We start from the raw sequence: 14,795 nt of genomic DNA on the forward strand, positions 1-14,795 counted from the left end.
AAGACCACTGTAAGTAGCACTCTTCTTTTAATTCCTAAAAGGTCTAATAATTTTAGTAACAGTGCAGAGTTGCATTTAATGTCATGTAGAGAATGACGTAATAATTATACTCAAAGTGTTTTCGTGAGTTTCCTCAGTTTAAATTTGAGTGCTATACTAAGGAAATTAAAATTTGAGTGTTATACTAAGGATAGTGTTTTTAAATAAATATATAAAATGAGTTAATGCAGTTTCTTAATTTCAGATAATTTTAATAATAAATTTTAATTACAAAATAGTAGGTATTTTAAATTTTTATGTAATGTAGAAAAGACTAATATCCCTTGAGAAATTACTGGTTTCCAAATTATTTTTAAGCTTTTCTAAAATGATAGGTCCTTGTAATCAGACTTTGGTATGAATTGTAAAAGAATAAAATTCATTAAGGGAATATAATTATTGTTAACTAATATTTTATATGTAAAGCCTGTCACCTTAATTCAGAAATATGTAGGCCTTTTTGTAGAAGAAACACTTCGTATATTAATTATACTTCTTCCAGCATCTCAGCAGTCATTTTTGTTTCACTTGAGTCAGTGCTTTTTTATTCTGATTTTCTTCACTAGTTTGTGATTTTCTTTTGATTCAAATTTGTCATCTTAGTTGCATTTGATAAAGATTTTTTGGTTTTAAAGCATAGAAATTTTGTTTTACTGTGAATTTGAGATGCCAGAAAATTTGAAAGAACAATTCTAGAATGATTATATCAAGATTATAAATACAAGTGCATATCGAACTAAAAAATAGATTGGTCTATGGGGGACCAGCTACAACCTTTGTAAGTTTAATGTACTTGTGACTTTGCTTTGCTGCTTTCTTTTTCCTTGTACTTGAACTTGGTTGACTTGAGGTGGAAGATGTCACAGATTGGTTACTTTACATACATACTGAATTTTTTCTCTGTTCATCATCATGATTCAGATTCCTAAGGACAAGAATGTATAAGCCAGTAGTATAATCTGTGTATATTACAAAATTCGTTGGCTCTTTCTTAAGTTACATTGGAAACGTTTTTTGGTGGTTTTTTTTTTTTTTTTTTTTTGAAATTAGTTTTCTATATTGACTTCTAGCTATTGTTTTCTCTTTTCTTCCCTGTAATGTCTCCCCAACCCATGTTTTTTCCTAGCCTTCAAGATGGTCAGCAAGGCCAGCAGACCACAGCCCAGGTCAAAGTCCAGTCCCGTCCCCCTTCCCAGGCTGCAGTGCTCAGTGCTAGTGCCTCCTTGCTGGTGAGAAATGGGAGTGTCCAGTTAGAAGCATCACATGACAATGCAGCTGCTGTAGGCGGCAGCAGTTTGCACGATGAACTTGGTATGCAGGCCTTATATAATCTTGGTGATATAAAACTTTAATTTAGCAGATAATGGGTGACAGTGATTGCAGTTCTTTCCTAAGATAGTTACGTTTCAGAGCTAAGCGTAAGAGCACTTTTTATAGGATTTGCCCTGTGTGTAAGGAAAATCTGACTTGCTTTTTTCACTTTTCTGTTTCTCTCAGCCCTTAACTTTACATTTTCTTTTGAGTGTCTGTCATAGTAGCTCGTTAAAAGTATTAATAAATGTTTGTGCTTTAGTGTCCTTGTAATGATGTGGGCAATTTTATTACTTCTTGGCATTTGTACCGTGTGGCGAAATGTTGAGTTTTAACATTTATTTTGATTAAACCTTAATTTGAATTCTCTGTGCTGCAGAAAAGGCATAGATAGTTTCTAGTGGCTTTTTACTGTATAATTTTTCTTTGAGGTATTCTATATTTTACGTCAATACCTGTCATCTGAAATAGGATTTACTCTAATTCTAAATGCTGTACTCTGAGGACATCATGGCTCTATACTAATAGCAAATAACTTTTATGAAGTTTTTTCCTTTTCCTGCTAATATATCTATAAATATAAGTTATTAAATAGTTAATTCTCAGAGGGCTGGTATAGTTTAAAACCTCAGCAGTGCCTTAAAGAGATTATTTTATACTTGTTTGTTTTCTCTTTCTCTGTACAGTTCGGCTTTCTTGTGCTCAGAGTGCAGATTAAGAGCAACTTAAGTAAATATAATGAAGAAGAAAATCTTGTTATCCAAAAATATGCATTTGAAAATATTGTATTTGCTTACCGTGATTTTGTTTATCCATGTTTTAACTGTCTTTCATTTATAAAGAGAATAGTTGATGCTTCGATTAGAAAGATATATGGTATAGTGTTCCCAGATGAGGTATAATGACATTTCATATGCAATTTTTTTTTTTTTTTTGTCTTTTTGTCTTTATAGGACTCTACCCGCGGCATATGGAGGTTCCTAGGCTAGGGGTCCAATCCGAGCTATAGCTCCTGGCCTATGCCATAGCCACAGCCATAGCAACTCAGGATCTGAGTCGTTGCACCACAACTCACGGCAATGCCAGATCCTTAACCCACTGAGCAAGGCCAGGAATCAAATCCGTGTCCTCATGGATACAGTCGGGTTTGTTAACCACTGAGCCATGACAGGAACTCCTTTATATGCTATTTATTTATTGACTCTTCTACCATTTTATAAAAATCTGTAGTTACAGAGGTAATAAAATATATATATTGATGAAAATAATCATCTTCATTAAATCTTATAGAAAGTTGAAAATGGTCATCTAAGATAATTTATGTATTAGAAACTTTGATGATTTCTAAATAAAATGAAAAGGCAATAAAACATTTTAATTTTAGAATGCTTTTCAGTTTATAATTTAAAGAGACCAGGTAGTCTATAAGGAGGGTGTTTGAGAGAGTAAGATAGACTTCAGTTTAGTTACTTATTTTAAAAATAATATTTTTTTAGTTGCAGATGTATTCAGTAAATAATATCCTTCCATTGACATTTCTCTTGAGTTAACCCCAAGTTCCTGTGAATACAGGACTTGTTAATTTTTGTGTGTAAAATTCAGTGTCACTGTCCATTGATGATATGGTAGTAGATTGGCTGAAATAAAAGGCTTAGTTTTTATGTATTTTGGATTTTTAAACTTTTCTCAAAGAAAAAATTGAAATAGGTGATTTTCCTCTAAAAATTCTTTATTTGCTCAAAAAAACCTAAGTGAGATTTAATTATGAAGTTCCATCCTAGGGCCACATGCAGATTATTGAGAATATGTACTTATCATCTGTCTAGATAGTTCTGAAGATAAAAGCTTCTTCTGATTGGAGGTGATTTTAGCATCTGCTGGTCAATATTCAGAATATTCTCTTGAAATTTAGATTTTATCTTTCATGTATAACTGCCTTCTGATAGTTCTTGGCCTGTGGTTGTTGAATGCTGCCAAATTGAGTGCTTAGTATCACTTAGCACAGAACACACAATCAGTGGACAGTGTATACCTGCTTGTTTCATAGTATGTAATGTTGGCCAAAGAAGATTCTAAAAATGAACTGCGCTTGCACTTGAAGGAATTGGTAGAGACACTGGTTTTTATAATCTCTTCCACTAGAATATTTTTTGTCTCATGGTTTAATTTTCTGTGTGATTTTAATTAACAGTAGTAAGGTAATTTTGTGTGAGTAAGTTGGGTATATAAAATAAATGAATGAAGAGTTCCCTTCGTGGCGCAGTGGAAACGAATCCAACAAGGAACTATGAGGTTGCGGGTTCGATCCCTGGCCTTGCTCAGTGGGTTAAGGATCCTGTGTTGCCGTGAGCCGTGGTGTAGGTCGCAAACGTGGCTTGGATCCCGAGTTGCTGTGGCTATGGCTGGCAGCTACAGCTCCGATTAGACCCCTAGCCTGGGGACCTCCATAGGCCACCAGTGCAGTCCTAAAAAAACAAAAAAGAAAAAAAGATGTTATATGTATTATAGACTACTCTGAAACATTTGGGACTATGTCTTTAAGTAGTTATTACTGTAAATACAAAGTCAAGACAGCTTTAAGGATTCTTGAGTCTATATTTAGTCTCTTAGTTAACGGTAGATGATTTTCATTCATCTAAACAAAAAATTATATTCTTTTTTTTTGCAACAACCTTGCTCTTGTCCTTTATTGTTGTTTTTGAATACAGAGTCTATTTTTTGTACCTTATGGGAAGAAGGGCAATATAAAGTACATATAAGTGAAAGTGATACGTTTATTTTTATTGAAACAGTAAAAATACTTTAAAAGGAAGAAGTGTTAAGAGTTTTAGGAGAATATATTCTGTTTAACTTTTTTGTATAAGAATGGGAAACGCACATTCTAATTTTAACAAAAGTGCAAGTTTAGAAATACTGGAAAGTATAATGAAGAAAATTAAGTCATTTGTAACCTCATCACTCAGAGATACTCAGCATTTCCTAATTCTTTCCTTTCTGTCTTTTTTAATGCACACATGTATATACTTTCCTAAAACAGAAACTGGATCATATTGTATGAGTTTTGTGTGAGTGTATGAGTTTTGCATCTTTTTTTTTTTTTTTTTTTTTTTTTTTGGCTTTTGCCATTTGTAGGGCCGCTCCTGCGGCATATGGAGATTCCCAGGCTAGGGGTCCAATTGGAGCTGTAGCCGCTGGCCTACACCAGAGCCACAGCAGTTTGGGATCCGAGCCGCATCTGCAACCTACACCACAGCTCACGGCCATGCCGGATCCTTAACCCACTGAGCAAGGCCAGGGATCAAACCCACAACCTCCTGGTTCCTAGTCGGATTCGTTAACCACTGAGCCACGACAGGAACTCCCTTGAGTTTTGCATCTTGATTTTTTCACGTGGCACATTTGAATTATTTACTTGTGTTATTGTTCTTTAGCTTGTTTTTAAGTGACTGCATAACATCACTGAGATCTCCATGAAAGCTAATCTAGAACAGTGGATTCTAGAGTCACACTTCCTGGCTTCAAATCCAAGCTCTCCTACTTAATGGCTGTTTGACTCTGGGCAAGTTATTTTCTCTCCTTGTGCCTCAGTTTCCTCATGTATCAAAGAGGGGAAATAATAGTACTTCATAGGTTTATGGTGGGCATTATATCTGTTAAAATATGCAAAGCAGTTAGAACAGTGCCCAGCAGTAGTAAATCAACTATATAAATAATCATTGCTATTATTATTAACATTATGTATTATAATTTAACCATTTAACTAATCCCATTGTTAGTCTTCAAGATGATTCCTGATATTTTCTGTTGTAATAAACACTCTGCTGAACATCCTTCACATAGACCTGTCTGTGCAGCTGTGATTATTTCCTTGGGATAAATATAGGGAAATGCAATCACTTGTCAAGGGGAAATAAACATTATTGGGATTTGATGTATACTCTTAATTGTTTTATGGAAAGGTTGTACCAGTTTACCCTTTATCTAGGTTTGAGAGTGTCTGTTTTATCCCCACAAATATTAAAATTAAAAATAAACCTAGGTAAAATATATATATTCTGACCCTCATTTCCTGGAAATGCTCAAAAATTTATCATTGTTAATGTGGAGAGACTAGTAGCATATCATTATTATTATTATTATTTTTATTATTATTTTGCTTTTTAGGGCCACACCTGTAGCATATGGAGATTCCCAGACTTAGGGGTTGAATTGAAGCTGTAGCTGCCAGCCTATGCAACAGCCATAACAATGTGGGATCCAAGCTATGTCTGCCACATGCACCACAGCTCATGGCAACGCTGGATCCTGAACCCACTGAGCAAGGTCAGGGATTAAACCTGCATCCTCATGGATACTAGTTGGGTTTGTAACCCACTGAGCCACTAAAGGAACTTCACTTTTTAAAGTTTTAGAGGCCTGAACTGCTCTAGGAATTTTACGAAAGGTAACAGGTACTGGTTGAGATATCTGATTTGTTACAAAGAATTCATTGAAGCACTAGATTAACTGCTTTCTAATAGTAACATTCTTTTTTCAAAAAGTTATTGGAGTAAATTTGATTTACTGTGTTATGTTAGTTTCAAGTGTACAGCAGAGTGAATCAGTTATGCACATATATGCATTAACATTAAGATGCTAAATTAAAGTTACTTAGTATGTACCTTAGTGAGAATATAGGCTAGGTTCTTAAATGAGAGACCTGCCCTCCCTCATCACCCTTCAGTGACTGAAATAAAAGAGAAGTTTACATTTCCCTCTTAACAGTCTGTTAGAGCTGTCACTAGCAGATGGGTTGGTTCTCTTATCCTCCACCATGGCTTCCCCACCTGGTCCTAAGTGGCTGTTCCAGTTGTTGATATTTCCCCCTCAAAGATGAAGGTAGGGGCGGCGAGGGAGGCTAAAAAAATGTCAAAGACAGCTAGCCTTTATCTTTCAGATTGTAACTTCATCTTCTGTGGGCTCATATGTAGTCACATGACAACTTCTAATTGCTAGAGAGGCTGGGAAGTGTCTCTAAGCAGATAGACATAGGCTCAGCTGAAATTCAGTAAGGGGAAGGTCCTGTTTTTTTTAATTATTTTTTTTATTTTGTGGTTTTTATTTTTTCCATTATAGTTGATTTACAGTGTTCTGTCAATTTCTAGTGTATAGCAAAGTGATCCAGCCATATATATATATATATATATATATATGTATATATATATTCTTTTTCTCACATTATCCTCAGGTCCTGTTTTTAAAAGGAATAAGGAGAAGATGAATACTGGAGATCAGTCTTCAGTCTTTGCCACTTAATTATGTTTGCCATTTGTTGTAAGACAGTAAGCACTTCGGTAAGACAAAGATCAGTGACCTACTAGAAAAGTTGAGAGTTCAAAGAAGTGGCTTGCAGTTATGGGCAGACAGCTAAATTTTTGTTCATAGTTTTTTAAATTGCAATTAAAAACAGGATTTTAATTTTTTTTTTTAAATCCCTTGAATGTGTAGTGATGTCCTTTGTTGGAAAGGGTCTGGAGAAATAGACCACTTAAACATTGGGCATTTTTGGAGGGCAACTTAGAACGATAGATCCAAAATGCCTATATACCCACAAGTTTCACAAAGATGCAAAAATGTATGTACATGGATATTCATTGTAGCATTATTTGTAATTTTGAAAAACTTTATCTAAATGTCTGTTACTAGAGAACCCTTGCTGTATTATTTATCAACATAGTGGAATATTCAGAACTTGTTACATCTGTGTTACTGGCATGAACAGTTAAGCTATTTAGTAAACAAAAGAAGTAAATTTTAAAAGGTGTATTTGAAGAGAATGACTCATTTGTCATGGGACAAAAATGTAGATAGAAATTGTTCAGAAGAACACAAACACTGCCCTTGGCAGTAGCTTTCTCTGGGGAGTGGAGAACTTTCTTCATTGTATGTACTACTTTTGAATCCTTTGATGCATCGTATTTTGAAAATGAAACAAAAATGAAACAACAAATGTCATTCACTCTCCAAAACCTTTATTAGTAACTTCCGGAAATTTCTCTGACCGCATGCTGTGTCATATTCATCCATGTACTTAGTCTTTTACCTGACTGGTCTTTTTTTTTTTTTTTCCTTTGTTTTTAAATCAGTTCACTGACATGTAATTTAGGCAGGATAAACCGCATCCATGTAACATCTACAATTTGAAGTTTTAACTGATGTGCACACATGTGAAATACCACAATCAAGATACAGATAATATCGATTGTCTTCAGAAGATTTTTTGTGCCCCTCTTGCAGGCCATCCCTCCTCAGCTCTGGCCACAGGCTTCTGCTTCGTGCTTTATATCATTATGTTTTTCCCTCTCCTAGAAGTTCATATAAATGCAGGCACACAGTATGTGGCCTTTTGTGTTTAGTTTTGCACTTAGCATGATGCTTCTGAGATTGATCGTGGTATTGCATGTGTTAGCAGTTTGTTCCTTGTTTCTGAGTATTTCATTGTCTGAGCTTCCTGTATATTGTGTATTCATTCATCTATTAACGGACAAGTTTGTGTTGTATCCACGTATTGGCTATTGTGAATAAAATGTCTAAACTTTTCAAAAATAGTTTTATATTCCCACCAGCATGTGTAAGAGTTCCAGTCTTTCCTATCCTCGCTGACATTTGCTGTTGGCCTTTTAAATGTAATTAGCCCTGGTGGATGGGTGATGGTATCTCATTGTGGCTGAAACCTGGGTTTTTCTCTTATGACCAGGGATGATAAGGATTTTTGGATGTGTTTTTGGTTATATGTATGTTGTCTTTTGTGACATGTGTCCAAATCTTTTCCTCCCTTTTGAAATATGGCTGTTTGTCTTATTATTGACATGCAAGAGTTCTTTCGATATTTTAGATACAACAGATTTGTCAGTTACAAATTACAAGTGTTTTCTCTCATTCTGTGACTTTTTGTTTATCTTATCATTTGTAATATCATTAATGTCTTGTTATGGACGCTTTTACCAAGAGAAGGGGGATTTGTCCCTTTGCAAGAATTATGAGATGATGATGGATTTATTTATGCCAGCATATGAACTTGTACATTGACTTCTGGAAAGTTCACCTGAGCTGGGGATTAGGCAAAATGAATTAAGGCATGTTACGTTAAGTCAGAAATAAAGAACAGTGACCATGACAGTAAAATATATCAATATATAGAAATCTTTCCTACTGTTACCAAGCAGTGAACTTAATCTGCCTTTCCTTACCAATCCTCAAAAGCTCTTTTCTAAACCAACCTCTTGCTTCTCATACTTGTCCTTTTTCTTATTCTTCTCCTGTTTTGAAAACCTAGCACAGTGTTGCACATCCCAGGAAGAAGGATTGGTTCTCAATATTGAAACTTTGAATTATTAGTAACTCGATTTCAAACATTCAGCGCAAGAATTAGATAGGTTTTAGAATACTTAAGGGTTTTTGGTAGGACAGAAGTTAGCAGACTGTGACCTGGAGGCTAAATCCAGCTTGATGCTTGTTTTTGTAAGTGAAGAAAATAAATATTTATATTTTGGGTTTTTTGCAGCTATTTTCACACTGTAATGGCAGATTTGAACTGTTGCAACAGACACCATCTGACTCACAAAGCCTAAACTATTTATTATCTGGCCCCTTACATGAAGTTTGCTGACCCCTCGTCTAAGGAGAAACAGGTCCATTAACCTATAAGCAGCAGTAAAATGAGTCGTTTCTGTCTGATTGAAAACTCACATTTCCTCAGAGTTCATAGGCACCACTCATAATAAAGGAGGTGCTATCCAAGAAACTGAGCTTGTCAAGACCTTTTTTCTTAAAAGTGCTGCAATATATTCGTTGAAATGACATTATGAACACAGTACTCATCGCCATCAGAAAAAGGCAGTTTTTAGTACTTAAGTTAGTTATATAGATGTTTGTAGTCCCTTAGTTATCTTCTAAAAACGCTTTGTAAAGCTGTCTCCCTTGAATCTGTCTTTGCTCTTGTAGCCCCTCTTTGCCCTAAGGGTAATATGGAAAGTGAGAAGTCATGCAGTGTGTGAAGGTTAGGCTTGGGGCTGGGTCCCAAGGAAAATGGGTTGGGGAGAGATGTTTTTGGAAGGAAATCTCCAAGAAATTTAAGAAGCCTTTTTTTGGTGTTGATACTGCAAAGATTAGAAAAACCCTAAGATGATTTGTCCTCCTACAAACCACTTCTTTCTGAGATACATATGTAAAATGAAAGTGACATTAAGAATGCAATAAGTGGGAGTTCCCATGGTGGCTCAGTGGAAGCGAATCTGACTAGCATCCATGAGGATGCAAGTTCAATCCCTGGCCTTGCTCAGTGGGTTAAGGATCCAGTGTTGCCATGAACTGTGGTATAGGTCACAGATGTAGCTTAGATCCTGCGTTGCTGTGGCTAGGCTGGTGGCTACAGTCTTGATTCAACCCCCAGCCTGAGAACTTCCATTTGCTACGGGGCAGCCCTAAAAAAAAAGAAAAAAAAAAGGCAAAAAAACCCCAAAAGAATGCAATAAGTGTTTCTTTAGATCTTTATTCACTTAACTTTGTGTTATGTGGCAAAGATTTTTATCGATAGGACTAATTGGACATTCTCATTAATTTCCATGTCTTTTACCAGTGTTTTTTCCAGTGTTTATTTTGATTTTGTCTGCTCTGTCATGCGTGGCTTCAGGGAAATGCTTCGGATGTCCTTCTTCTCTAAGTTAGAATTCAATTTTATTCATCTTCTTGTGGTTCATCACTTATTTATTGATCTGTGGTTATTTGAAATTCTCCTACCTCAAAAAAATGGGTAATTTAATTTTTTGTAGACAGTAGCAGTCATTATTGAATATCTGAAACAGAAATACCACATACCTTAACTTTTTCTTTATCACAGAGATGCTGTATCATGGCCAATATCATTATTAACTCTGAAATTCCAGCCTCCAGTCTTGTTTATTTTGTCAGAAATTAGTGTTTTTCTTTTAAAATCATTATAAAGCCATACTCTTATATATAATTAATTATGATCTGGGAGTTGAATTATGATGAGTTTACTTTATAAGCATAATACATGGGAGGAGAACATATTTCATTGATGTTCTACTTTCTTCCCAATTTATGTTCATTAAAAATAATATTTAAATTGAAGTGTTTTTCTTAATACAGAATATTCTATCAGAATTATTAATAAGGGTACATTTACTTACTAGTTAAGAAAGGTTAACTATGACTATGGTTTTAATCACAAATGAGATACATGTAAAATTGTTATGTATGCTAAAAAGATTTAAGATACTCTTAATTTTTATAAACCAATAATAGCAATATGTACTTATTTCTATTTCTTTGTTTTTGTTTTTGTGATTGTTTTTGTTTTTTTGCTTTTTAGGGCTGTACCTGCTGCACATGGAAGTTGCTGGGCTAGGGGTCACATTGGAGATGTAGCCACCAGCATCTGCAGCCTACCTCACAGTTCATGGCAACATCAGATCCATTAACCCACTGAGGGGGGCCAGGTTTCAAACCCACGTCCTCATGGATACCAGTCGGGTTTGTTATCACTGAACCACAACAGGAACTCTTATTTTGGTTATTTTTAAAGGTGTCTTTGGTAGATTATTGTATTAATATATTAAAATGTTACTTTTTTTCACTGAAACCTTAAGCTAAACACTTTAGTGTCATTTTTTTTTTTTTCTGCATTAGTTCCTGAATAAAATGTGTTACTTTTTGAAGTCCTGTCAGTTGCCAAGCCTGATGATATAAGGGGAACATAGAATCTGTTCTTTTGGTGGAGTTAAGTTGGTGGAGTTAAGCTGAAGCCTTAATACAGGTTAATTTGTTCTGACATGTGCCATGTGTGTTTTTATGACCCTAAATATGTTTGTAAAGTTAGAAGGTAGACAAAAGCTTAAGAAAAAAAAAAAGCACTGTTGAAGTCATGCACATTTGTTGAAATTATGACTGCCCTTTTCTTAGACATATTTTATGCCTTAAGTTGCTTAATTTTATTATTTGTTAGTCATTTGTTTACATGCATTCAGAGTTATAGCTTTATGTCGTAATAAAACCACTCAATTTTTCCAGCTTTCTTTCTGTCTACAACTTTTGGGGGAGAATGCTTTATTTTTATTTTGCTTTGTTTTTATTTAAAATGCATGTATTTCTATATGTTTCATACTAAACAGCTGTACATAAAGGGCAACATAGTTACATTAATGACAGTCATATTTTACTGATTCATTTGAGAATAACAAAGAGTAATGTTTTAGTTGATTTCAGTTGCATAAGAGATATTATCAGATCCCAAGAATAGGACTTATACTACTCAGAATCCATGGAATGCATAAATACTTAGGATATACTCCAATAATATAAGTTATATTGAATACAGAATTAACTTATTTCTAAAATATAAACATATTATGTGATACAAACACAAATGTTGATGCATTCCATTTTTACTGGATTTCACTCAGTAGCCAAGCCTTCCCCACTGTTACTCTGTGATTTAGTCATTTAATATGGTTTTATAATTCTTCTGCATTTAAGCAAGCTGTGATTTTGATCAGGTGTTTCTTTTCTGCTAATGTAAGTTAATTGTGGTTTGCACAGCCAATCTTTGATTTTCCATGCTGAGTAAGGAAAGAGCACAGCATAAAACATGACAATTTAAAAATAATTTTAAAATCTCAGTCAAGGCAGTATTTAAAATTTTTTCTTTACTGACAATTTCTGCAGCCACTTGTCACCTCAAAAAACTGTATTATTTCATTTTGGTTTCTTTTTAAGGTGACAAGAGTGAATGACTCATGCCTAAAAGACAGGGGGATAAAAAGCAGTTTTAGATAACCCATATGCTGAATAATCCTCCCTTGAAAAATAAGAAATGAGCTGAGCATTTCACAGAATGCTTTTTTCTAATTTATCTCATGAATATTCTGACCAAAAAAAAAAACCCTGCTACTATAGAAAACACCCTAATAAGATAAATATTTTCATATTGTGTCTATGACCCATAGAAAGTACTCAAATAATCCTATTTAATAAATTACTTTTTCAGATTCTAGTCCTCCTAAAGAATGAAATTAATAGTTGAAATGTGCTGCAAATCCTTGGTTATATTACTAGTGTATTATAGGGGCCTTTTGTTGCCATTTTTCAAGGATTTTACTTAAGTAAAAATTCTTGTTGTATACTGTTTTCATTGCAGTCATGGAAGAGAAATCTTTTAGTATTGTCGTCAAGTTGAAATTGCCCTTTAGATTTCTCATATTTGTAACCTCAGTAATTCTAGCTAGTGAAACAAAAACCTTATACATACTCAAAAGACAAGCTGGACTAGATCCAAACAGTTGAAGTTATATTCCTCATCTTATTGCTCTGCTGGAAATTTATATTCATTTATTTATGCTCTCAACGCACCACTGGTATGACTACCATGGATCTTCAAGGTGAAGAATGCATTTCAGACAGTATTCAGATTCTCAGAAAATCTTTTTTCTTATAGAGTTCATTTTAAGGGAGTTTTTTTTAAAACTTATATTCCTTTGCAACCAATACAATTTCTAAACCTTTTGTTGGTTTTGTAGATAAATGGCTATAGCATGCGTTCCTCAGTTTTTTCATAGAGTTCTTATAAAATCATACAGCTAGTAATGTTCATTAAATACTGTAATTTAATTATCACTAACATTATTATCCTTCATTCATTGAACTTCCTTAGATTCGTTTTGATACTTTATTCCTTCTTAAAAGTAAAGCGAAACTGAAAAACCTCTAAAGGTAATCACCCAAATTTGTTTTCATGCAGTTTGAGCTATCTTAAAACTTAAGCAGCCCTCCAGATGGTCACTCACCACTTGTTCATTAATGGTTGGGTGACTTTTAAACATTAAATTTGTATTATTACAGAACTGAGAATGTGCAGGGAGGAGAAAAGAGGCGGTTAATATTGCAAAGCTGACTTAAATCACTTTTAACCCTTGATTATGTATATTGACATTTTACGCCCTTGTTTAGCTTTCCTTTTCAATTCATGTCATGCTGAATTACATGTAGATCATGGTTTTCTTAGTATTTTAGAAAAAGAAGTTATAGTACATTTTCTTAAATTGTAGCAAGTTTAAAATTAGTGTTTCATGAAGGAAAATTTCTGAGTATTCTAATGGCTTTTTTAAAAAAATCATTTATTTGCTAGGTAAGTTCTCTTCTACACTTTATGAGACTGGTGGCTGTGATATGTCACTTGTGAATTTTGAACCAGCAGCAAGAAGAGCGTCCAATATCTGGTATGTGTGAATTCATATTAGGAGAGTGTATGTCCTTGCCTGTTTAAAGTTTGTAAGCCTTGAGTTCCCGTCATGGCTCAGTGGTTAGTGAACCCGACTAGCATCCATGAGGATGCGGGTTCGATCCCTGGCCTTGCTCAGTGGGTTAAGGATCCGGCATTGCAGTGAGCTGTGGTGTAGGTCACAGACACGGCTCGGATCCCCTCGTTGCTGTGGCTTGCAGCTACACATTGGACCTCTAGCCTGGGAACCTCCACAGGCCATGGGTGCAGCCCTAAAAAGACAAAAATACCAAAATAAATAAATAAACAAAATATAGTTTGTAAGCCTTGAGATGGAAAAGTTATTTGGGGAGTTCCCTGTTGTGGCTCAGCAGGTTAAGAATCCAACATAATGTTTGTGAGAATGCAGGTTGGATCCCTTGCCTTGCTTAGTGGGTTAAGGATTCGGCATTGCTGCAAGCTGTGGCATAGGTCTCAGATGTAGCTCAGATTCAATATGGCTGTGGCATAGGCTGGTAGCTGCAGCTCTGATTCGATCCCTAGCCTAGGAACTTCATATGCTGCAGGTGTGGTCCTAAAAAGAGGGAAAAAATCAAGAAAGAAAAGTTATTTTTAAAACGTTTGTTGTATTGGCTTAAATAAATTGTCATTTGGCATTTATTGCCAAAGAATTAAAGTAGAATTTTTTTGATGTGGAAAAAGGAAGTCATTCTTTTTTTTTTTAAATGGGAGTACCCATGGCATATACAAATTCCAGGGCTGGGGATTGAATCCAAGCCACAGCTGCGACCTACATTGCCTCTGTGACAGTGCCGGATCCTTTAACTTGCTGTGCTGAACTAGGGATCAAACCTGTGCCTTTGTAGCAATCACAGCCACTGCAGTTGGATTCTTAACCCACTGCACCACAGCAGGAACTCCAGAAAGTCATTATTCTTAAAACAAAAGCTATTGTGTGTCTTAAATAATTAAGTAAAAATTTTCTGTAGCTCTTAATGTGAAACAGTGGTTTCCTATAATTTCAAATTTAAATATATATATATATTTACATATATATATATATAGTAGGATTGAAAAAACTTACTAAATATTTATACAACTAAATTCAAACCCATCCATTTTCTTTCTTTGTATAATTTCAAATTTTTATTTTTGTGTAAGGGTTTTA

The 14,795-nt window shown here is 34.7% G+C and overlaps 1 protein-coding gene across 7 annotated transcripts in view; it reads left to right on the forward strand.

Annotated features, from left to right (window-relative positions):
• The window catches only part of PCNX1 (pecanex homolog 1 (Drosophila)), a 173,476-nt gene that overhangs the window by 86,903 nt on the left and 71,778 nt on the right, over positions 1-14,795 (forward strand). For 5 of the 7 annotated variants that reach the window (XM_021099419.1, XM_021099421.1, XM_021099420.1 and 2 more), the window contains exons 8-9: positions 1,166-1,350; positions 13,535-13,625. In XM_021099419.1, coding sequence (XP_020955078.1) covers positions 1,166-1,350; positions 13,535-13,625 — 276 coding nt within the window. The remainder of the gene's footprint in view (positions 1-1,165; positions 1,351-13,534; positions 13,626-14,795) is intronic. The other 2 variants (XM_021099424.1, XM_021099425.1) reach the window with 1 other exon arrangement.

Source organism: Sus scrofa, chromosome 7, assembly GCF_000003025.6.
Source record: "Sus scrofa isolate TJ Tabasco breed Duroc chromosome 7, Sscrofa11.1, whole genome shotgun sequence".
NCBI classification, from domain to species: domain Eukaryota; kingdom Metazoa; phylum Chordata; class Mammalia; order Artiodactyla; family Suidae; genus Sus; species Sus scrofa.